General features: G+C 40.1%; 1 protein-coding gene across 1 annotated transcript in view; it reads right to left on the reverse strand.

Moving 5' to 3' along the window:
- Positions 1 to 25,601, reverse strand: part of mak (male germ cell-associated kinase) — a 60,397-nt gene continuing 34,796 nt past the window's right edge. Inside the window, exons 6-14 of the mRNA XM_052016336.1 lie at positions 24,912 to 25,044; positions 23,638 to 23,809; positions 21,376 to 21,543; positions 17,719 to 18,024; positions 14,825 to 15,024; positions 10,724 to 10,860; positions 4,104 to 4,205; positions 3,433 to 3,555; positions 1 to 856 (exon numbers count right to left, since the gene is read on the reverse strand). Of these exons, the coding sequence (XP_051872296.1) occupies positions 696 to 856; positions 3,433 to 3,555; positions 4,104 to 4,205; positions 10,724 to 10,860; positions 14,825 to 15,024; positions 17,719 to 18,024; positions 21,376 to 21,543; positions 23,638 to 23,809; positions 24,912 to 25,044 (1,502 nt within the window). The 3' untranslated portion in view covers positions 1 to 695. The remainder of the gene's footprint in view (positions 857 to 3,432; positions 3,556 to 4,103; positions 4,206 to 10,723; positions 10,861 to 14,824; positions 15,025 to 17,718; positions 18,025 to 21,375; positions 21,544 to 23,637; positions 23,810 to 24,911; positions 25,045 to 25,601) is intronic.

Raw genomic sequence — 25,601 nt, forward strand, 5'->3', positions numbered from 1 at the left:
CCAGTAAATCAATAGATATTTACTAAAAAATACCTTATAACCATTGTAATTGCTTCATTACAAACACATTATTGAAGAAACTTGGTGTTTTCTTTGCAAAGAAGCATTTTAAATACACAACAGAATTTTAAGAATCTGATTCTGTAGCCATTAACACACATTTAAAAATATTTCTGGTTAAAATGCAAAGATTCAGTTAGAAGGATCAGTAGTTCTTCTTCTGGTGCCCATAACCATCAGGTCTAAGAAAGAAATACTGATCCCAATGCAAAATAATGCAACGTGAAAAAGTTTTACATTCCATTCAGCATTAAGCTAGGAAGATTCACAATGCAGAAGAGTTTACAAGGCACTAGTAGTGTCTGCAAGACATATGAAAATAAATATACCTAATCTATTATTCTTCTTAAAATTGATTTAAATATTAAAATTTAAATCAACTTCTTCTGGGAACATTGCATAAAGTCTTCAGCTGCTTTTCATATCCATATCATAAAAGTGTAAACAGCTTGTTGTATCTTGATCTGTGATGGTCCACTTGATTCCAAATTAGAAAATAATCCCAGTTATCAAATAGAAATAAGATCATCTTTGAATAAGATGCTTCTGCACTGAATCAGGATGATGATCCTGGAGCCAAATTCTCAAATTAGAAACTCCTAATTCAGACTGATCAGTAGCTCTCATGGTAATGGCTATCTATGGCCACCATACTTAGTTGCCCAGTCAGTCCTTCCATGTACTGGATGGATGGGTGGTGGATAAGCCAGGCGTTCTGCAGAATTTTTTTTGGCTGGATTGTAGCTGGGACCTGGGAGCTGGGACTGGTTTGGTTTGGTTTTCCATGTGTCAAGGTCTTTGGGAAAAAAAATATGTTAATACTGAAGATCATAAGACCACAAGATATAGGAGCACAATTAGGCCTTTCACCCCATCAGGTCTGTTCCAACCTGAACCTCCTTACCAATCAAGAACCTATCAATCTCTGCCTTAAATACACCCAATGTCTTGGCCTCCACTCCCCTCCGTGGCAATGAATTCCACAGATTCACCAACCTCTGGTTGAAGAGATTCCTCCCCATTTCAGTTCTAAAGGGACATCCCTTTATTCGAAGGCTGTGCCCTCGGATCCTGGAATCTCCAGCTAATAGAAACATCCTCTCCCCATCCACTCTATTCAGGCCTTTCAATTTAGATCTTAAGCCATAACCACATTTAACTTTTTACATGTTATTTAACCATGGAATGTAGGAACATTAGTTTTTTTGGAGCAAATTATCATAATGATGACGTGGAAACAAACAATATAGAAAGGGCAAAAAGCAGAAGAAAGTCCTGAAAAGTGGATTTTAAGGCAGAAGTGTTGGGGAAGCAGTGCTGGATCTACATCTGTGGGGAAGTGCATCACCCAAAGCATCTTTCGGTGGACAGCATTTGAAAAACAGGGATCTTGCACCCCAGAACCAATGCTTGTGCCAGGCTCACCAGGGTGTCCCAACAGAAATCTTGGTTTTCACTGCCATGTGAAACTAAGCTGTCAGTAGCTCTGCTAACCCCTGCTGCTCTGGTGGACTCAGACTTGGGGTGCCTGCATAGCTTGCTTTGGGTTAAGCCTGGTCCGAGTATAGCAGTTCCCTTTCAAGGAAACAGGATCTGCTACTGGGAGCACGATTGAGCAGCTTTTTGAGAAATCATTTAAAGTTTCAATGTTTTAAACTTATTTTAAATATATGCATTATTTTTGTGTTTTGAACATAAAAACAAAATAAAATGTTTTCTTAAGGCTTTCTAAATACCCCAAGTGTAACTGATTGCTTGTGAATGTGCATTGGGAAGAGCAACATTGGCTGATGTTCTGCAGGGCTCTGTACTGGGACCTCTGCTGTTTGTGATTTATATACAAATGACTTGGATGAAAACATGGATGGGTGGGTTAGTAAGTTCGCAGATGATACAAAGATTGGTGTCATTATGGATAGTGTAGAAGATTGCCAAAGGATACAGTGGGATATAGATCAATTGCAGATAGGATTAGGGAAATGGCAGATGGAGTTTAATCTGGCCAAGTGCCAGGTGTTCCACTTTGAGGGGTCAAATGTATAGGGACAGTACACAGTTAGTGGCAGGACCCTTAACAGTAGTGATGTACAGAGGAATCTTGGGGTCCAAGTCCATAGCTCCCTGAAAGTGGCTGCACAAGTTGATTGGTAGTAAAGGTGTATGGCATGCTTGCCTTTATTAGTCAAGGCGATGAGTTCAAGAGTCAGGAAGTTATGTTGCAGCTTTATAAAACTCTGGTTAGGCCACATCTGGAATATTGCATTCAGTTCTGGTTGCCCCATTATAGAAAGGATATGGAGGCTCTGGAGAGGGTGCAGAGAAGGATTCTGGATTAGAGGGCATGTGCTATGAGGAGAGGTTGAGTTGTTCTCTGGAGACCTGATAGAAGTTTATAAGATTATGAGAAGCATAGGTGAGAGGGGGTAAGTTCAAAGGAGATGTGCAGGGCAAGTTTTTTTTTTGTTACACAGAGGGTGGTGGGTGCCTGGAATGCACTGGCAGGGGTGGTGTTGGAGGTAAATATGATAGATACATTTTAGAGGTTCTTAGATAGGCACATGAATATGCAGAGAATGGAGGGATATGGATTTGCATAGGTAGAATGGACTAGTTTAGTAGGTTTTTAATTACTAGTTTAATTAATTTGGCATAACACTGTGGGCTGAAGGGCCTGTTCCTGTGCTGTATTGTTCTGTGTTCTATATTAGGTCCGGGCAAGGGTCTGCAGGGCAAGGCTTTTGGTAATTGTAGTAAGTGCCTAGTTTACTTTTAAGTAGGCAGTACCTACGGGTTTGCTTTTCTGTCCTGGTACTGATGTTTTGCTGTGTAGCTGCATTTACAATTAGCCTACTTCACAGCTGGGTAACAGTTCTGATGCAGGGTCCTGACCCGAAACATCGACCATTCTTTGCCTCCACAGATGCTGCTTGACCCACTGAGTTCCTCCAGCAGTTTGTTTTTTGCTCCAGATTCCAACATCTGCAGTCTCCTTCCTTCTACTTGGTCTTCAGTACAGCCAACAGTACACTTCATCTGCTATCTGCCATTTTTAGACGAGGTGGTCCAATTTTAACCCTTCCCATCACTGCATCGTCATTTTTGACAATGCATCTCATGTTTCAAAATCCCTTTAAAAACTTCCCTTCCCCAAAAATAAACTAGGTTCATTAATAAACTTGTGACCAGTTTGTCACAGTGGAAAAAAATTCACTGCTTGTACTTTTATAATTTTCTAATTTTGAAAGCATTATTTCCTCCATAACCTTTGCTGATTGTTTAACAAGCCTTCACAAAACGGCAGTTTTATTTTGGTTAGAAACAAACTTCTAAGTACATGGTGAGGGAAGATGGGGGAAAGAAATAGATACTTACTGCCAGAAGGTCCTCCAAAAGCAAACTGAATTCTCTGTCCTGCTGATCCCACTTCCTTTTTGAAAAAGGATGGAATATAACCACCAGTTGTTGTACTGTCTGAACCAAACACTCCCAGATTCCCTGTAACAATAACACATTACCTCATGTTGATTATTAATTACATTGAACTCCAGCTCACTCTGGAGATTTAAGATTAAGTGATGTTAAATTTTGTTCCTGGCCTCAGTCGTAACAGTGTACCACATTCAACAGTGCAGCAACGTTATCTACTCTCTAATTAATGCATGGTATGTGGGCATGTTGGCAAGGCAAGTAATAATTCAGCAGTAATCATAGGGCCGAAACTGCAAATCAAATAAATGATAAGAATGTTGGAAATAGTCAGCAGATCAGGCAGCATCTATGGAGAGAGAAACGCAGAGTCAACATTTTCATCCATTGACCTTTCAGTAGAACTAGCTCTGATGAAAGGTCATCAAACTGAAAGGTTAGTAGTTTCTCCTTCCACTGACGCTGCCTGATCTGCTAATTCAATGGTCATTTAAAATAAAGGAACAGGATAAATATTTGAAGAGAGAAAAAACCTCCTGAATTATCCAGTGCTGTATCATTCTAAAATTTCCCAATATTGAAGCAATTTACAATCAGTGGACAACTGTCCTACTTACCTGCATTAATTCTACCAATAGAAGTTCCTCCACCAATAATTCCCAGTGCTTTGCTATGTTCTTTATTGCTTCCTACCATGGATGTGTTCTTGGGATGTATCCCTGAAATAGAGTTAAGAAATACAAATATTACCCAGTTTAATGTGGTCTACGTTTTAAAAATTCTGATAATAGCATTCCAACTGAAATGCTTTAAGGGTAGTTATTCCAATTATGTTGGAGCTAATCATAAAGATACATGACAGAATTCAGTTTGTGGAGAATGTCATACCCATTGTACAGCTCCCTTTAGTTTTATTTAGTGAGTGGGGCAACTACATTTTTGACACTAGCAGGCAGCATGTTGAATTTGTGTTATCGGCTCTTTCAAGTGATTTCTCTATGATCAGTGTGGGTGATTTTATCTTCAAATGCCATATCTTGCTGATTGCATATGTAACTCACGATTAAATTCATTATCCCCAACTCCCCATCACTCACATAAATGCACAAGCACACATGTCAATATATCACAGGACTCAAACCTGCATTTACATGCTTTACACCATCTCACACTTAAGACCACTGCAAATTTCACACCCACACATGTGCTGCCATTCACAACAGTAACATCAACAAATTGGACAAGACTCAATGAAGCTCTTCATCCTTCCTTGTAAAAAGAGGTGTTGCACAACAGCAGGGAGGACAAAGAGCTGGAGGAGTACAAGGTTATCTGCCCGTTTTAACATGACTGGAATGGTGGATATCCTAGAAAGGCAATAGTCACTGACAGGCTGCAGTGATTCATATGGCTCTCTGTAGAGTTAATCCTCCTCCTCACATTCACTTCTGCATCAGTCCTCAATTTGTCCAAGCTGAAACTGCAGAGAATTCCAGCATGCACTTCATTACTTTTCTGCCGTCTCACCAGAACCCAATCCTTGAATTTTTCACCAGGAATACAAGAACTAGAGGCTGCCTAGTCTGCGGAGATGAAAACAGCCACCGGCCTGGATGCTGACTGTGCTTAGAATCTGGCAAAGGGAAGGAGCTTGCACACAGTGAGGTGGGAAAATATAAACACAAGATCAGCAAGGTCACACACTAATAAAGACTTGGATTGTGTCAAGCTATGGAAGAAGGCCAAGCAAAATACAGCAGGTGCTGAAACTAAGACAAAATCAGAAAAGGTGGAACAACTCAGCATCTGTGGGAAGAGAAAAAACATTATTATTTCTGGTTGAGCAATTCAGAACTGCAAACATTTAGAAATGAAATGAACTTGCAGGTAAAGAGGGAGGGCAGAAAAAAGGTTTGTGAAATGGTGGAGATCAGGAAAAGTAGCTTGCTGCAAGTGATAGGTGATGCTGGCAGAGAGAAGGGAATGAAGGTTTGTCTGGAGGAGATGCGGGGGGGGGGGGGGGGTGGCTGGTGGTGGGGATGAATAGTCTAAAATACCAGAAGAGGAGTGAGGGATGGGTCAGGTTTCATTTGACATCTACTTACACCTCCTCTAGAGAGAAATTCATCTCCCCTTCACCTGTCATTCAAGTTCATTTCATTTCCAAATGTTCAGTTCTGATGAAAGTTCATCAACCTGAAATGGTAATGTTGTTTGTTCAGCACCTGCTGTATTTTTCTTTGCCTTCTTCCATAGCTTGACACAATCCAAGTCCTTACTAGTGTGTGACCTTGTCCTCTGTCAAGCTCGTTATAGGTTCCCACCTCACTGTGTGCAGGTTCCTTCCCTTTGCCAGTTTTTAAGCACAGTCACTATCATGCACTTTTCCTCTTGCTCCCTCTATTCCCTCCCTCCCCTTTTGTTTTGCTTCTAATTTCTCTTCGTTCCAATGCTAGGTCCTCAACTTGTAACGTTAACAGTACCTAGGGGGTGTTTCCATCATCTTGTTTTTGGTGTTCAAATCCAAATGTTTGGTGGAAAGCCTGCCAGATATCTTCCACTCAGTATCAAGGAGCCTAAGACTCTACCATCAATTTGTCACAGGCCTTTGCACAGACAGTGGACCTATCCTTTCCTACATGCAATAGGTGGTCATCTCCTTCAGCACACCAATGGAATACCTATGCAGTATCCAAGTGATAGAAGCTCTCACTGTTGCCCTTATGCCTCTGGATACAAGGACAAAAAGTTTTCCAGGGCCTCAGTACATTCCATCAATTAAAACACAAAAGATTCTGAGGATGTGACAGGATCAATTTCAAGAATTGTTTACAGTGGCTGAAGAATCTAGAAGAGAGCGTTGTCTCAGATTATGGGATAGGCCATTTGGAATAGATGTGAGGGTCTTTGAAATCAGTCGTAACTTATATTCAGGATGGCTGTTAATAACTCTTTGGGTGTTAAAGAAATCAGGGGATATGTGGATGGGTGAGAAAGTAGAGTTGACAACCTTAAGTGAGAGGCTGGGGTTTCATCTGATTAAATGACAGGGCAGCCTTGAGAATATACAGGCCAGTTCTGCTCCATTTTCTGAGTCTAACGTGTTCCATTTGTCCTCCTGCAGACTACTAGCATTGCAGAGACATCACGCCACGAAATTGTTGTGGTGCATGGCATATGAAGCCCATTTTCTTTGAAGATAACAGCATTCATGTTTGCATTCCCATTAGTCAGCCAGTGTCCCTCAGTTACTGGCCAGACTGCTGTAGCCCAGGCCTAGATGCTATCGAGTGAAGCTGGACCATCTCAGCACAGAGTTATTGCAATATCTTAACAAGATCAGCAGCTTTACATCACTAGGGAGGCATCACATCAGAACAGTAGAAGGAGCAATCATGGAATGTGCAAGGGTGATCAGCTTAGTTCCTGCTGTTTGTTATTTCTGCATTGTCAGTAATAGTACAATATGCTAGTCAGTGATAAAGGAAAGATACGAGAGACCATTGAGGTTACTGGTATTGTTCATGCACTATATATAACTTTTTAACGTCCCTACATCTCCAATTGCCTGTTGGTCTCACTCCTCCCCTCATGCTCCTGCACTCACCCAGTAGGCAATGTCAAGAGCTGTTCCTTATAATGGTCAGGTAACATCAGCATGCAACCAACTATTGCAAGTCTTAATACCTACATAGGTGATTACTGCAGAGCTCCTCTGAAACAGTGCAAGCAGCAGAAATGTTGTTTCAGAAAAAACGGTGGTTCCACAACATTCCTTGTGGCAATGTGGCTCTGACCGTATGGCAGAGTCCTTGCACATTAAAACAGGAATATGCTATTTAGCCCCTTCAGCCTGTTCTGATATTCAGTGAAATCAGGTTGATTTGTGATGCAACTCCCACTACCAGGATTTGCTTCACATCCTGCAGTACTCCTTGTAAACAGAAATCTATAATCTTAGATTTGACATCATCCGTAAACTGCTCTGATGTGGCTTGCAATCTGGTGCCATCTATAGGGAACCTGAGGCACCCAGGAACAGGCTGGTGGAAGGCTACAGTTTGGAATTCTAATGCATTTCTTAGGGAACCAGTTGAGCCCCAGTCAAAGATGCAACATAGCTATCAGTGACTGTATCTTGTGTGTTCTACAGTATGTTAGACCTATATATATATATTAGATTTGATTTCACAGTGCTTTTCTGTCATTTGTGAGGAATAGCTCAAGAATGTGATGAAGAACTCTCCTCTTTCTCCAGCAACACACAGCATCCCTTATGATTGGCATCCCATTCACCACCAGCACACCATAGAACACTACAGCACAGTACAGGCCCTTCGGCCCACAATGTTGTGCCGATATTTTATCTTGCTCTAAGATCTATCTAACCCTTCCATCCCACATAGCCCCCTATTTTTCTATCATTCTGGTGTCTATCTAAGAGCCCCTTAAACGTCCCTAATGTATCTGCCCCCACAACCTCTGCCGACATTGCGTTCCACGCACCCACCACTCTGTGTAAAAAGCTCACCCCTGACATCCCCCTTATATCTTCCTCCAATCACCTTAAAATTATGTCCCCTTGTGTTAGCCATTATCGCCCTGGGAAAAAGTCTCTGACTGTCCACTTGATCTATGCCTCTTATCATCTTGTACACCTCTATCAAGTCACCTCTCATCCTCCTTCTCTCCAAAGAGAAAAGCCCCCAGCTTGCTCAACCTATCCTCATAAGACATGCTCTCCAATTCAAGCAACATCCTGGTAAGTCTCCTCTGCACCCTCTCTAAAGCTTCCACATCCTTCCTATAATGAGGCGACCAGAACTGAACACAATACTCCAAATATGGTCTAACCAGTTTTGTAGAGCTGCAATATTACCTCATGGCTCTTGAACTCAGTACCCCGACTAATGAAGGCCAACATCCCATAAGCCTTCGTAACAACCCTATCGACCTGCGTGGCAACCTTGAGGGATCTATGGACATGGATGAGGGATCTATGGACGTGGAACACAAGGAGTTCAGTGTGTACCACAAGGAGACTCGAGGAGTTATATAAAACCTTTATTAAACAGATTGGCCTCAACAAAGGCATTACATCTAATTCAGGATGCAGAGGAAGGAGAGTTTGCAGAAGAGATCTGGAGTGGTCCTAGGGAAGCAGGACTTTGATTACATGCCCCAGCACACTATAGTTGCAGTGTGTACCATCTACAAAATGCACTGCAGAAACTTGATGGGGCTTCTATCACAACACTCTTTAAACACACAACCCGTACTGTCTAGGGCAAGTGTACCAAGCACATGAAAATGATTCCACTTGCAGTCCATAAGACATAGGAGAGAATTAGGCCATTTGACCCATTGTGTCTGCTCTGTCATTCGATCATGGCAGATTTATTTTTCCCTCTCGACCCCATTCTCCTGGCTTCTCCCTGTAACTTTTGATACCCTTACTAATAGAGAACCTATCAACCTCCACTTTAAATATACCCAAAGACTTGGCCTCTACAGCCATCTGTGGCAATGAATTCCACAGATTCACCACCCTCTGGCTAAAGAAATTCCTCCTCATCTCTGTTCTAAAGGGATGGACTACTATTAGAAGCCCTCTGGTTCTAGACTCTCCTACTACTGGAAGCATCCTCTCCACATCCACTCTATTCAGCCTTTCAATATTTGGGTAGGTTTCAATGAGACCCCCCCTCATCCTTCCAAACTCCCGCAAATACTGGCCCAGAGCCATCAAACACTCCTCATACATTACCTTTTCATCCCCAGAATCATTCTCGTAAACCTCCTCTGGACCCTCTCCAATGCCAGCACATCCCTCCTTAGATATAGGGCCCAAAACTGCTCACAATACTCCAAATGTGGTCTGATCAATGTCTTATAAAACATCAGTATTACATCCTTGCTTTTATATTCTAGCCTTCTCGAAATGAATGCTAGCATTGCATTTGCCTTCCTTACTATCGATTCAACCTGCAAGTTAACCTTTAGGGAATCCTGAACTAGGAATCCCAAGTCCCTTTGCACCTCCGATTTCTAAATTTGCTCCCTGTTTAGAAAATAGTCTACACCTTTATTCCTCCACCAAAGTGCATGACCATACACTTCCCTATGCTGTATTCCATCTGCTACTTCTTTGCCCATTCTCCCAATCAGTCCAATTCCTTCTGCAGACTCCCTGCTTCCTCGATTTATCTTTGTATCATCTGCGAACTTGGCCACAAAGCCATCAATTCCGTCATCCAGATTATTAACATATAACGTGAAAAGTAGCAGATCCAACACCAAGCCCTGCAGAACACCACTAGTCACCAGCAGCCAACCAGAAAAGGCCCCCCTTTATTTCCACTCTTTGCTTTGTGCCAGTCAGCCAATTTTCTATCCATGCTTGTACCTTTCCTGTAAAGGGAACCATGGGCACCTATCTTGTTTAGTAGCCTCAAGTGTGACACCTCATCAAAGGCCTTCTGAAAATCCAAGTAAACAACATCCACTGACTCTTTGTCTTTCCTGCCTGTTACTTCCTCAAAGAATTCCAACAGATTTGTCAGGCAAGATCTCCCCTTAAGGAAACCATGCTGACTTTGGCATATTTTATAAAGTGCTTCCAAGTACCCCGAAACCTCATCCTTAATAAAGGACTCTAAATCCTGACTCCAATTCACACAACATCCTGACTTGGAAATATTGTTTAATCAGATGGATGGCAACATTTCAAAAAGTGGCTCAACATCACCCTCTCATGGGCAGATGGGGATGGATATTAAATGCTAGTCTGCCAGTGGCACCAACATATAGTGCAGTAATAAACCTAAAAACATGCTCCATTGTGTAATTTCCAGGTTACTATAACATTAGTAATGTTAGGGATTTCTAATTGTTTCATCTATTCCTTACGCCAAGGTACAGTTCTAAAGAAACCAGTGGTGTTGTACTGGCTTTATTTTGTGCACAAGTCTGTACAGGAAGCGATAGCAAGCAATGCAAAGATAAAAGGCATCATTCTTGCAGCTGCACGTCTACTTTCCAGCAAGTGTTTGTGGATAGCAAACCTGGTAGTTTTCTGCTCTTCAGCCGTCTTAGGCCTGCTGTGCTGGGACCAATACATCATGTACCAATATAGATCAAAAATTAAATCAGGAGTATTTCAGAGCTGCTCATCTCAATACCACAGGAGGTAGTTGAATGAATCTCAAGCTGACAAGTGTTCCCAGGTTTTGCTTACCTGGAAGGTATCTTGACTGCCTCAAATAGTGCTGCCTTGCTGAGGATGCAGATAATCCAGAATCTACTCTTGGGACAGTGGTTTTTGGAACTGTTTTTGTTCCTCTGCTGTTGTGATTTTGTTTGTGTTCAGCTGAACTGCAAATCAGAACAATGCATGTTGCTATTACACAAGAGAACAATCTGGAAATCTAGAAATAAATAACTGATTAATATCAGACAGAAAATAGATAAGGTTTAAAACTGCTAAACAGTTACTGTGTAATGGTGTGAATGGCCATTTGTGGGGGATGGCATTTTTAAATATTTATGTGAAATTCTGTATATGGAAAACTTCAAAAAGAAACAAATGAATTAAAAAAGACCAGGAAAGTAAATATGGGAGAGGGCAAGTTCAGTAAAATTGATTCCTGGAAGAAATTGAAGTACTGAAAATGTGGGATGCTTAGTTCAGATTTATATGTGTACTTGGAGACTGGTGTTTAACAATTTGCTCTGCTATACGAATAGGCTTTAGGGACAGTCAAGCAGTAAAAGGTTCTTTTGATAGAATGGAAATTTATCATTGTCTACTGGCACCAAATAATTTTACAGTAACAGACACTAGTTGTATTTAATTTTGCACCATTGTTCCATTAACTTCATGAGTAAGGTGAGAGTACACCAACAATCAATAAGCTTGCATGTGTTTAATGCTAGTCACCAAACCTGCAACAACCGCACTAACCTACAGTAAACTAACTTTAGTATTTTGGTTGAGTTTGAGAGCTTCAGACCCTTAGTGAAGTACTTCTGAAGTGCAGGTGCTGTTGTAATGGGTGAAACACAGAAGTTGACTTGATGTGGAGTAGCAAGCTTAGAGAAAGGATTCGAATGCAAGAGTGCAAAATGGTCAAATAGGAAGACATATGCACAAGGTGCAAGGAATTGGAGGAGTAATGTGTACATGATTGGGAAAGAGTTCAAAGAGTACAGTTTGCATAAATCCTTGCGTCACAGAGTAAAAAGCAAGACATCTGTCAGCCAAGTTTAGAATTTTGGTTTCAATGCACTAGAGGAAGAGCAGCCAATGGAGGTAAGCAAGACCAAGCATAATTGGGAATGGTGACACAACATGGGGCAGAATGCAAATTGCAGAAGTTTAGCTAATCTTAAGTTTATCTGAGGTGGTACTCAGAGGTCAACTGGGATAATGTTGAATTACAAGTACATGGATGACAAACAGTTACTGTAATGGTGAATAAGAGGCAAGGATGGTGGTAGATTATGCTGTCAGTGGAAAGAGACTGGTTTTAGTTGTGGCTAGAATAAGGATTTGAAGCTTGGCATCATTAAGACAGTCTTTGATCAGTGTAACATTGAATACATCTCTACCTCAGGTCAACTGCTGCTGAAACCCATGTCTTTATTATCCCTAGATGTTTAATCCAACATACATTTGGCTGGCTTCCATTATTTTACTCTCTGTAAACTCTGCTGTCCAAATCCTAACTAGAGCCTGACATGGGCATTAGCAACGAGGCCCCACAGCTCCAGAAATCCGGGTTTTATCCTGATCTTGGATGCTGTCTGTTTGGCATTTGCACATTCTCCTTGTGACCACATGGGCTTTTTACCAAGTTTTCCACTCTCCTCACACATCCAAAAAGCATGCTCGTAAGTTAATAGGCTAATGTAATTTCTCTTAGTGTTGGTAAGTAGGAAAACAATCCAAAAAGAGTTAATGGGCTATAGGGAAATATGGAATGGGAATGATGGGAGTGCTCCTCTGGAAGTTCTCCTCTGGAAGTTGGCATGGAGATGATGGGCCATGTGGATCAGAATAAGCAAGTATTTTAAATGTTATATCCTTCTTTTCAAATCCCTCAAATAGTATCACATCCGTCCATTTAATGCAGTCTCTTCCAGGGTACTGCCCCATTCTTAATCCCAAATTTAATTGCTCCACCACTGGTAATAGGGCCTTGGCAAATATGGACACAAAGTTCTTGAATTCACGTAAGAGATCTCTTCATCTTTATTTCTACCTCTAGGATGCTCCATAAAACCTCTCCCCTTGACCAAGCTTAAGGTCACCAATGCCATATGAATTAGACATATTTTGTTGATAATACTGCCGCGCAGTAGTTTGGACATTTTTTGCTATATTAAGTGTGCCCCATGAATGGAATTTGTTACTAATTATGTTGATCACATCTGTAGGTAAACTGTTCCATGATTCCATTAACCGCTTACTCGATTTTTTTCTTTTAACATTAAATGGAAACTATGGATCAAAATTCTACATGTTTTAAACACCTATTAATTCGTACAACACTCTCCTTACTTAAAGGTAAAATCTGAACATTTCATGTCAAAGAAATAAAAGGTGCATGCTTATTGGTTTAGTTGGTTTCATTCCATGGGAATCTGAATATAGGTTTGAACCCAAGTTAGCCCAATTATTGAAGCTCTGGTGATTGTACAACGTGTAACTGAAATGAAAGCAACCTTAACAGTGCTAAGGTAATTTCAGAAGTTCTGAACTTCCTGAGAGGCACTCACTGGCAATTTTCTGACTGCAGTCAGACATTGGACTCCTTTGAGTCCAGAAGTGGAGCAGTAACTTCCTGCAATTCCCCCAAGTTAGGCTGGGAAATCTGCCCACTTAACCTGTGCCATGAGACCTGGCATAGTTTCAGCAACATTTCAATGAAGAACCTGTAAAGAAGAAAGCTTTGTGCATTTTTGTCCTTCTTGAACTAACAGAAGTATTATAAAGTCAGGAAATGCTGGAAACACTCAGCAGGTCAGGCAGCAACTATGGAGAAAGAAACATAGATAATGTTTTAGTTTGAAGATCTTTCACCAGAATGGAAAAGTGAGAAAAAAAGTGTTTCAAGTTGCAGAAGGGATGGGAGATAGATGGATAGGACAAAAGCAATATTTCTGAAAGTTTGAGGACAGGGTTGCCATGGTGATATGCTGTTTCTGAAGCTGCCTGGTTGATAAGTTAATGTGGGCAGTTAGTGAGAAAAACAAAAGGAAAATGTAAAAGCTGTGAAAAGCAGTTCAAAGCTGTTGCAAATAACTGAAACCAAAAGAATGCTAGAAACCTAGTAGAGGGAGAGTCAGTGGAGGGAGTAAAACTGTTGGTATTACCTGACAGCAGAAGTGAGAGGTCAAATTACCTGGAACTGTTGATACCGACCGAATCCATTAATTGTGTTTGCTTCTTCCAGTGCTTTTTATGCTTTTAATTAATAGTGTGACCAACTTTTAATCATTTTTGAATGTTCTGGAGACCACAAACATTATGGGGCGGCACAGTTGCTCAGCAAGCAATGCTGCTGCCACATAGCTCCAGCAACTCGAGTTCAATCCTGACCTCTAGTGCCATCTGTGTAGATCTTCCATGTTTTCCTTGTGACCATGTGGGTTTCCCCCACGTTTCAAAGACGTGCTGGTTGGTAGGCTAATTGGCTGCTGTAAATTGCCCTGGTGTAGGTGGGTGATAAGGGAAAATCGGGGTGGGGTTTTGGGGCTTGTGAGAAAGACAATGGGTTACATAGAAATAAGTGGGAAATGGGATTGTTCTGAGAACTAGCATAAACACGATAGGCTGAATGGCTTCCTACCTTGTGAGGAAATATGAAAAGTTCTTAATATTTGACAATTTTGACAGCTACTTAGGCCTGAAGAATTGAATTAGTTCAGCCTTTGAGAGTGGGGATTATTCAGGCTTGACCATGTGATCTTTTATGCATGGAAGCCCTTGCAATTTTGTAGGATCCCACGGTGTTTAAAATGTCCAACTTCAATAAAAGTAGAGCTAAATTGTTAATCAACTTAAATTTAATAGCCCAGCCATGGATTTTGAATCTGAGTCAGCAGATTCTAAATATTCCAGATTGTTAAGTATGTCGACACATGGTTTCAAGTCTGGATATATTGCTTCATAACCAAATATTATTTATAAAATCAGCATGCATCATGGCCTCGAAACAAACATTATAGCAAAACATTAAAAAAGTATCATAATTTTCCTATTGCTGTGACAGTTTTTAGAATATCATCCTACCATTGTCTCAATTGGAAAAACAGAATAAATTACTTGACGCACCTTTGAAGATAACTGTCATTGCATTCCTCCTTCATTGGCACTACCGTAGCCTTTTTTGAGAAGGACACTCCAAAGTCAGAGCTATCAAAATCATCCCAACTGTCCATAGTTTTCATTGCAATCTGACCCCAACGACGTCTGCCACTTTTGAAACCCATAGCATTATTTTCACTTCCTCTGGCTGGCTTCTGCACTTCAGTCTTTGCATTGGAACAAAAAGCATGATACCTTCATTACTTACAGCAAAAAAAAAGTAGTATGTTTAATTCCATTAAGTTCCATCTAACCTGTCATCTTCCTCTGTACGTATGTCCACCACTTTCAGCAACATTGGAAAATTACTGTTGAGGTGAAGAGATATAATGCAATTCATCTTTTTCTGTGTGCACTGGTGGACACTCATGTCCCGAGCTTTCTGGCCACTCTTTGCTGACCTTCACTCTGATCAACATGTGATGATTCCAGTGATGGACATAAAGTTACAGCAATTCCCGTGCATTTGCACCTGAAATCAGTGTTAGGACAGTGTCTCTTTTCAATTGAATGGAGAGGAACGGCTGTGAGAGATAAAGTGTTACGTAGTATACACTATGTTTTAATGAACTGAATTTAGTTAAATGATTTTAAATGTTGGTAGGTGTTCTAAAGTATAAGTGAGACCCTTCCTCAGAACTGAAAAGGAGCTTGTAAAGCTGGGGGGGGGGGGGGGGGGGGTGGTGGTGGAGGGAGATGTGTCTGATAGGGTAAAACAGGGATAATCGTGGGGAGAACCAGTAATCAAGGTTATCTGGTCAATGAGTAAATAGGAGTAGTTAGAGAGCAAGAACATGGATGAAAGAATGTGGGAGCTGCCAAATGCAGAGCAGGAGGACAAGCTCAGTAAGTCAGGCTGGGCATGTCCTTGGCTCCCAGAGGAAAAAAAAGGGAAAAGTAATCAAGCTAAGCTAATATCACAGATGGATGACTGATGCAGACCAGGAAATTAAGTTACCTGAAATTGTAGAATTCACTATTGGTAAATTGGTTTATAATTGTCACATGTACTGAGGTACAGTGAAAAACTGGTCTTGCATACCGTTCGTACAGATCAATTCATTACACAGTGCATTGAGGTAGTACAAGCTAAAGCAATAACAGAATGTAGAATAAAGCATTACAGTCAGAGAGAGAATGCAGTGCAGGTAGACAATAAGGTGCAAGGTCATAACGAGGGCATATTGAGTCCAGAAATTTGCAATGTGCCCAGGCAGAAAATGAGGTGCTGTACTTCAAGCTTGCATTGGGCCTCACTGTGACAGTACAGGAAGCCACAGATCGATAGATCAGAATGGGAGTGGGATGGAAAATTAAAGCAGCAGGTAACAGGCAGCTCAGGGTCGCTCCTGCCGAATGAATGTAGGTGTTCCACAGGGACATTTGATTTTTTTTCCAATGTAGAGGAGACCACATGTGAACACCGAGTGCAGTACACTAGACTGGAAGTGCAAGTGAATCACTGCTTCACCTGGAAACACAGTTTGGGTCCCTGGATGGTGAGAGGGGAAGGGGTTAAAGGACAAGTGTTGCGTTACCTGCGGTTGCAAGGGGAGGTGTCATAAGAAGTGGGGTGGTTAGTGGGAGCAGAGGAGTGGACAGGGAGTCACAATGGGAATGGTCCCTTCCCTAATAGGTAGGTGGTAGGAGAATCAGGCTGGAGTTGATAGATTACAAGGAAATGTGGTGATTGGATATTGAATATATTACTCTGAGATATAGCATAGACTCGTCAGGCCAAATGGCTTCCTCGATGTTATGAGAAAATGAGAAATATACTTCAGAAACTTCTCCCCTCTCTGACTTGTATTATACTGCTATTTTTCCACTACGTATGTGGATAATTGCAGTTCCCCATTTTTGCTATTCTGTAGTTCTTGCATTGTTCTGCAACTTGCCTCCAGATTTACTCCCCTTTTCCCTATTTACCCTTTGGTAACCTATGTAGGCTCAGCAGTGTAACAATTCCTCTGTTTCTTAATTCTAACCAAACTGTTGCTTAGAAATTGGATTATGTAACACTCCTTTTTTGTACACTATGCAATTCAATATCTACAAAGAACAAAATGTAATCAAAAATCAGAGCATACCACGTGGACCATGTAATCCTTAATTTTCATTGTAAGCCGTTTGTGTATCTAACATGTGAACATGATACCCAGACAGGCACAGCAGCTTCCAGCAATGTCCAATATACATTTGAATCCCAATCACGTAATTCTTAAATGAGCACTGTAGGATCCTGTACTGTTTTCTACCTATGCAACTCGGAACATGACTAGCTGATCCTTCCACCTCTTCCTCTGCCCCCCACCCCCATCCACAGAATGTTTCATGCCTGTTCAATGATGTCTTGCTTTCTTAGTACCAAGAAAGCAACACTGTTTACGAGACTCATGACTATTTTTGTGGGCCCACGACTATTGAATCTTGTCTGATAATTGCCATCTGCTCTCTTTGAGCCTCCTACCTCCATGTGCAGTCACTTGGTTCATGCTACTGTGGTTATGCCATAAGCTAGGATACTATTTCCTTTTCTTGCTCAATGATAATGATGTTTTTTTTATTTGATAAGGCAAATGTAGTTCCTGTGACACTGGGAAGTAGAATGTCAAAAATGTTCTAATGGACTGTATCTGCAGTGATTAACTCAAGTTATCTATAGGGTGATTTTTATCTGAAGATCTACTTTCTTTCTACAGTTATGATTGAACAGCACAAGACTATTCTACAATTCAGTTCAGGGATTAGTTACAGGAACAGCTGCCTTTGTTACTTTATGGCTGATTACAGCTCTCTACTAAGACTTCATTCAGGTGTGATCCATTAAAAAGAGTCTTTTTTATTAATATAGATCTTACCAGATAGGTGTTGTTAGTGATGGAGGGAAGAACAGTTTGCTTGAAGTTCAACATCTCCTTTTCTGGTTCTTGGTGGTTAGCAGATTGTTGTGCAATTTGTACCTGCTGAAGTGGTTGATTTGTACCTTTCAACTGAGATTGAGATGGAGGCTGAGGCTGAGGCTGGGATTGAAGTTCGTACTTTGACAAAATTTCTTGCTTGTGCTCTGTAGGCTGAATTACTTTTTTCTGTATCTGCGGTGGCTGAGCATATTGCATCGGAGGACCCAAGGCTTGGCCCACTTGAAAATAAGAATATCGAAGTGCCTAAAATTTCAAAAGCCTGACACTTAGAATTCATTTTAAAATTATGAGTAACGTAAGAAAACGATCATAACAAAATAGATGAGGAAAGCCTTCTGATTACCTAGTTCAATTTCCCTTTAAAATCTACCTCATTCTATCATTGACCTGCCTCTTGAATGACTGCAAGAATATATTTTAGTGTTTTCTTGCATTCATTGTTTTAAAAACTTCTCTGTGAAGTACTCCAGCTGAGTGGCATAACTTAAACTCCATCTTCTTGAAAGATGGTACAGTAAAGCTCTAATAATCCAGCAGGGTCAGGAATTCAGTAATGGTAGATATTCTGGACTATTGGATGTTATTCCTTTTAATACAAAAACAAACAATTAATTTACTTTTTTCAGATATTACACTGCATTATAAATTTTCCAGTGAACCCGATAAGCTTAAAGAGAGTGCAGGAAACAGGGCCCATTAAGGTGAACATGCAAGATACAAAAGGAAATCAATCCTATTGGAGGGAGCAGCAGAATCACTACAAATGGGCACTTCTGAAAGAGCAATGAAAAGAAAGGCGAGTTCTTACCAAACTGTTTAAGTGAATGATTGCATCGAAACAAATGTATATAGGGATTCTAATGCCTAGTTCTAAAAACAAAAGGTTTCATTATCAAAATAATGAATGTAAACTTTCAATCTATACACAAAAAAAATTAATTTGAACAGTGTGCCAGATGGAATAGCAGATATGCAATATGTGGTTTGGTGCTAAAATTGGAAAGGTCCAGAAAAGATTTGGAGCAAAGACTAAGTTGGGAGCAGGGACACTGTGGGTAGTGTGTACGGGGGCAACTACAATGCCTGTGGAGTTGGGGAAACAGTCCTGTTCTTCCAGGCTTTGAAGGAAGGGCTTGTTGAACACTGCTATTATATTACTGCTCTTCCAGTTCTGCACATCACTGACCAACATGATGATACTGTCTGAGAAAGATCCTAATTCACATACTTAAGGAGACTTATGTGTCTTTCAAGGTTTATCTGCCAAAAATGGATGTCTAAATTTAGCTGTGGGATCAATACACGTATAGACTGAGCAAATGATATCGACTGCTAAAAATGTGAACATTGCATCCATTATTCGTGTATAAATTGGATATAATGCAAACAAATTCTTACCCCTATAATATGATTATTTTCCTTCGCCCTTTAAATTTACCCTATGCCACCATACTATGCTTTAATACATCTGAAATATTTAACTTTATGTACTGCCTCTGAACTAATCAAGGTTTCAGATGCAACATCAGAACTTTTTGTTGACTGTGTTCATATCATTTACAAACATCTTGTAGAAAATTAGCAAGTGATGATTAATAATACTTTCAGTCTGGTCTTTTATGTTGAATATTTGAAGGAGGAAGAAAACTTTCAATTGTCAGCTGATTGATTATCGAACTGGTGGAGTTTTGATATTGGCTGATTACAGAAGCAAAGGAGAAAGTAATGTTTCCATTGACCAATGCTTTCTAATTCTGCAGGCATGATTCAGCAGAACTGGCATTTATGTAATACCATCGCTTTCATAAAAAAAGGGTGATTACACTTAATCAACCTAATGCTGATGGTGGGTAAGCTACTGGAAAAAAACCTTACAACATAAAAGATCAATTAGAAAGCTACAGCTTGATCATGGACATCCAGCATGATTAAGGAATGGTGTCATCTAACTTATCTTCTCAAAAATGCTGGCAAGGAGGAGGACAGCACAGTTAATGTCTACACAACATGACTATGGCAATGACTAATTCCCACTAATCAGAATAGTGAAAAACGATGGGATCCAAAATAAGCAATGGAACCAAAACTGGTTCAGGTGACATAAAGCAGAGGGTAACGCTTGATGTTTTGGTGACTATTAGGCTGCTTATAGTGAAATTCCACAGTGCCAAGTCCCCTGATTCTTGTACATCGATGATTTAGACTTAAATTTAGGACTAAGATGTTTTAAGCCAACACCAACATTGGTCGTGTGCTGTTGGTGGGAAGAAAGTTGTAGCTGCAGTTTTTCATCAACACACTAGTTAAATAGGCATAAGTGTGGCAATTGGAATTCAATTTGGAGAAGCACGAGACAATGTATGTTGGGAATATAAATTAGGAGATATGTGATATTCCTGAGAAGTGTAGAGGAACAGAGGAATCTAGAAGTCCATAAAATGCTGAAGGTGCAGGGAAAGTAGAAAATAAGCTAAGGTGGTGAGACAGATACTTTCCATCAGTGGTCAAAGCATAGAATACAAGAGCAGGGAAGTCACAATGGAACTGCATAAACCACTAGTTAGCTACAACACTGCACACAGTTCTGATCACTACAGGAAGGATACAACAGCAATAAACAGGGTTCGTTTATTTTGTGTTTCATAGCAATAGAGGAGGCGGCCTTTCAGTCCATCAAGTCAACGCTGGTTCTCAGAACATTCCTACCAAGTCCATTCCCCAATATCTTACATTGCCTATCAACTCCTCCACCCCATTCTCCTGCTATCACCGACACTATGGGCAATTTACAGTAGCCAATTTAACCTACCAGTACATCTTTGGGACTTGGAAGGAAAGCAGAGCATCCAGAGAAAACCAATGTGATCACAGGGAGAGAAGTTCAAACTGTGCACAGACAGTGCCAGAGGTCAGGATCAAACCTGGATCACTGGAGCTTGTTGCACCACTGTGCTGCTTTGTGAGGAAGTTGCCTGGGCTGGAGAATAAGCATAAAGGTTGACTAGGACGACATTATTTTCTTTGATCAGAGGCTGCTGGTGGAACGTTTAATCAAGGTTCATAAAATGATAAGAGGCCTTGATAGGAAGTATTTCTAGTATTTCCCTTTGTTGAGAGGTCAATAACCAGGGGGTAAAGATTTAAGGTTAGAAGGATTAGAGGGGAGTTATAGAAAGTTTTTTTTTTAAAAACACCCTAAATCTAGAACACTGTCTGGGAAAGTGGTGGAGGCAGAAACGTTCAACACATACAAAAGTGTCTGGATGAGCAGCTGATATACCTTATTTGAAAGAGCTGGAAGATGGTCAGGTGGTCCCAGCTTTAAAAAAATGAATGGCCTCCTCTGTCATAAATTTTTATGATAATTGTATGAGGTTTGCAAATGACATTGCCTCCCCAAAAAAAGTTACTTAATGGTTGTGTTACTGGAAATTTATTTAGATGCTTTCCTCAGTGCACATATGTAAATGAGTTCAGCAATGAATTGAAAAGTGTATGTGTTACAGACTGATTCTGATAGGAAAGATCTACATAACTGTAGCTTCAGTTTATCAAACTGTGCAAAGTTACTGAAAATTCCTACTCTTAACTTACCTGACTAGCATTTGGTCTTTTTTTAGGATCCCAATAAAGTGTTTCTTTAATTAGCTGTATTGCTTCATTACTCGCATTGGGTATCAGTGTCTTCAGATGAATGGGCACGCACTGTGGAAATCGAAAATTCATGGCAGCTGAAAGCTGATAACCTTCTGGCCAGTCACTCTGTAAGGGGGAAAAGAGCTTAAAGGTGAGTAACTTGTTATTTTTACAGATAATCTACAACATTGATGTGACCTTATTTGTCCTACTTAGGAACTATCCAAGATTTCAATGAACATTATTAGGTTACTGGGGACTTGGTTATTATCGAAATCCATGCCTCCATGTGCACATCCATAAAGCTTCTGACCACAGGCTCCAACAATGTGCAATATTTAACAGAGTTGAATTTTAGTAAAATGTGGATTTTGATTTTTTTTGTTCTAATTGTGTTCTTTCTTGTAAAAATTATGTTATTCTTGTGAGTGCTGCTTATATGATGATGTGCCTGTGATGCTGCTGCAAGTAAGTTTTTCATTGCACCTGTGCATACATGTACTTGTGCATTTGACAATAAACTTGACTGTGACTTAGATAGCTATTCACACACATCTAACATTACTTAACATCTCTTCTACCTCTGTTCATCTGTGGTTGAGATCCTTTTATTGTCTCAAAATCCATGCTGTTTAAATTCCAGCTTCATATTGCTTTTCTCACTCATCATGCTATTGGGTTATTACTTATGATTGTGAAACAATGCACTTTAGAAAGTGAACCAACACGATGGATAAACATTCTACCTCCTCCAGACCAGAGTGAGCACAGAAACCTGAGCCCTAGTTCAGCATAGCTCTCGTAACTGCACCATTTATTCTCATTAATCAGATATTGCTACAGTGATCACTTGCTTTGTCCAAAGCCTTTGTCATCACGGAGACACAAGAGACTACAGATGCTGGAATCTGGAGCAACAAATTATCTGCTGGAAGAACTCAGCAGGTCCTGATGCTGTGTTTCAACCTGAAATGATGACAATTCCTTTCTTCCCACAGATGCTGCTTGACCCACTGAGTTCTTCCAGCAGATTATTCATTGTCTTTGTCATCACACTTGTAATTTAAAAAAATAAAACAGACACATCCAGCTCTAACAGCTACTGATTAGACAATAAGATAAAGGCACAATAGTTCAGGGAAATGGAATATGAGAGCAAGCAAGTTATTGTACAATTATACAACACATTAAGCAACAGCTGGAGTGAAATGTACAGTTCTGGGTGGTACATGATAGCACTGGAGAAGGTACAGAGGAGATTCACCATGATGTCGCCTGGATGTTTCAGCTACAAAGAAAAATTTGCATAGGTAGATAATAAGAAACTTCCCCCTTTGCAGAGGTCTCTAACTGGAGGGCAAGGGTTAAAGGTAAGGGGTAGGAGATTTAGAGGGAATTTGAGCAAGAATATTTCACCCAGAGGTTGGTTGAAATATGGAATAAACTACCTGAGGGAGTCAGTGGAGGCAGGTACTCCCAAAGTACTTAAGTAGCTTTAGATGAACATATGAAATGCCAAGGCATGGAACGTTACAGGCAGAGTGTTAGAAAATGGGAGTAGTGTAGATAAATGTTTGATAGACATGGTAGGCCAAAGTTACCTGTTTCAGTAAATGTATGACTATGACACTCTTTCACTATAATAAGTAGTCCATTCAGCCCCTTGTGCCTGCTCCACCATTCAACAAGCAGATCAAACTTTCCTCATTCATTTTTCTACTCTATCCCCATAGCCTTTGATTCTTTTATTCATTAAAAATCTATACACAACAGCTTTGAAAATATTCAAGGATTCAGTCTCCACAGCTTTCTGGTGCAAAGTATTCCAAAGACACATAACCCTTTGAAAATAAAAATTCTTCCTCACCTCAGTCTTAATGCCCTCTGGTACTAGACTCTCCCGTAAGAGAAAACACTCTCCCTGCATATATCTTATCTATATCAGTAAGACTGCCTCTCATTGTTAATAGAGTTATAGAGTAAGACAGCATGGAAACAGGCCCTTCACCCCAACTCATCTATGCCGACCAGGGTTCCCACCAAGCCAGTCCCATTTGCCCTCACTTGGCCCAAATCCTATCCATGTACTTTCCCAAATGTCTTTTAAACTCCAATGAGTACAGTCCCGACCTTTCCTGATAAGGTAATCTCTTTCTGCCCAAGATTTCCAAATGGGTACTGATAAAGACCACTGCTCTCACATTTACAATTGTTACTTACTTTTTTTGGTGTGCCTAACACTTGGCAAATTTTAAAGATTTCATCCACTTCACTGGTTCCTGGAAAGAGTGGCCTCAGTGTGTACAGTTCAGCCATAATACAGCCTAATGCCCAAATATCTATTGGAGAACTATAGACAGAAGATCGCAATAGAACTTCAGGAGCACGATACCTGGGAAAATATGGAAAGAAGTTGAAAGAAAAAAATGTTTTATGCTATCATTTTTCTCAGGATTGTCTGCAAGGGTCTTAGAATTGTTAAAATGTAAATCACTATTATGCAAAGACAATAGCGATTTTACAAATAGAAAATTCTCACAAATAATCATGGAGTGAGTGACCAATCACTCTATTTTTGTGTGGTTTTTAGTGACAGGTTTTACTAAGAAAATGGTAAAGTCAAGTTAGGTGGCAAAGTGAGTAGTCTTAATGGTTGAAGAAAATTACGAAGAGCTTTTGATATAGAGGGAGAAAGTGAGAGGGATAAAAGTACAAAATATTTTCTAAGTGATGTGAAACTAGAGAAAACAGATTTAGGGGCCTTTTCCTGACCTTATCTAGAATTAGGGTTGCCAACATTATATTTCAACACTGCACTCGTGTAGAAGCTTGACAGACTCTTTCTTCAAATGCAGTAAAATGAGAAGATATCAGAGAAATTAAGAAATTCCAGCACAAAATTTTAAAGAAAAAAAAAACAGGCAAGTTTCTTTTACATAAAGGCAGTTCTATACCATATGTGACTCTTAGCAACTCTAGCTGGAATACAAAGCACTCGAGGTTATTTTGTTATATACGCAAGACACTGACTAGACCTCACTTAAAAGTACTATGTTTAATTCTAGTTTACTGCAAGCTCCTTGTGGAAGTCTTTACTTTCTACAGTCCTTGAAGATTTGCTTTAACAATAGAGTATGTGCTTATTCAGGCAAGTCCTTTATACAAATGGTTAATAAAAATTGTATATATTATAGAGCCAGCGACCCAGGTCCAATTCTGGCTGCTGTCTGTAAGGAGTTTGTATGTTCTCCCCATGACTGTGTGGGTTTCCTCCAGGTGTTCTGGTTTCTTCCCACATTCCAAAGACATAAGGGTTAGGAAGTGGAGGTCATGCTATGTTGGCGCCGGAAGTGTGGTGACACTTGTGGGCTGCCCCCAGAACACACTACACAAAAGATGTATTTCACTGTGTGTTTTGATGTACATGTGACTAATGAAGAAATCTTATATCCTTTCATTTAAGGTTTTGGTTTCTTATAAAAATTTGGACTTACCATCGTGTGGATACATAGTCTGTATAGGGTGGACGTGACCTTAACTCTCTGGCTAACCCAAAGTCTGCTATTTTGACAAGATCTGGACCCATGCAGAGCAAGTTTTCTGGCTTCATGTCACGATGAAAAAATCCTAAGAGACATCCAGAATTTCTTAAAACGGCAACTATAGTTGATCTTCAGCACTTTGTGAAGCACTATTAGTAAATAAAAGATCTACAAATTTTACCATTATCTAACATTAGCCAAGATTGTACTGAACTACCTTCCTGTTGCATAGAGGAATGCTGCCTAACAATGTGTGGGTCAGCATATTCCTGACTTCAGCACCTGTGCGTTGCAGTACTGAAGTTTGTGTCTGGCTCTGTTGTGCTAATCCAGGAGATGCAGTTAATTTCTGGCCCCTTGGCTTTACACCAACCATTATAATACTTAGAGTGGCTCCCATCATTTGAATGGGGTTGCCGAACAGAACTGAAAGGTAAGTATGGGTATGTTTGTCGAGTTTTTTTTAAACTGTTACTTAATATTAATAATTTTAATTTATATCACGTAAATGTGTTTTTAACTAAACATTTAAAAGAAATCTTTATTTTAATCCTTTCAATTTGTTTTTAAATGTTTCTTAGCCGAGATATTTAAAAGTGGGTCCACGGCCTTCAACAGCAGCAAACAGTTGAAAGGCCATTT

This window comes from Pristis pectinata, chromosome 5 (assembly GCF_009764475.1).
Source record: "Pristis pectinata isolate sPriPec2 chromosome 5, sPriPec2.1.pri, whole genome shotgun sequence".
NCBI lineage: Eukaryota > Metazoa > Chordata > Chondrichthyes > Rhinopristiformes > Pristidae > Pristis > Pristis pectinata.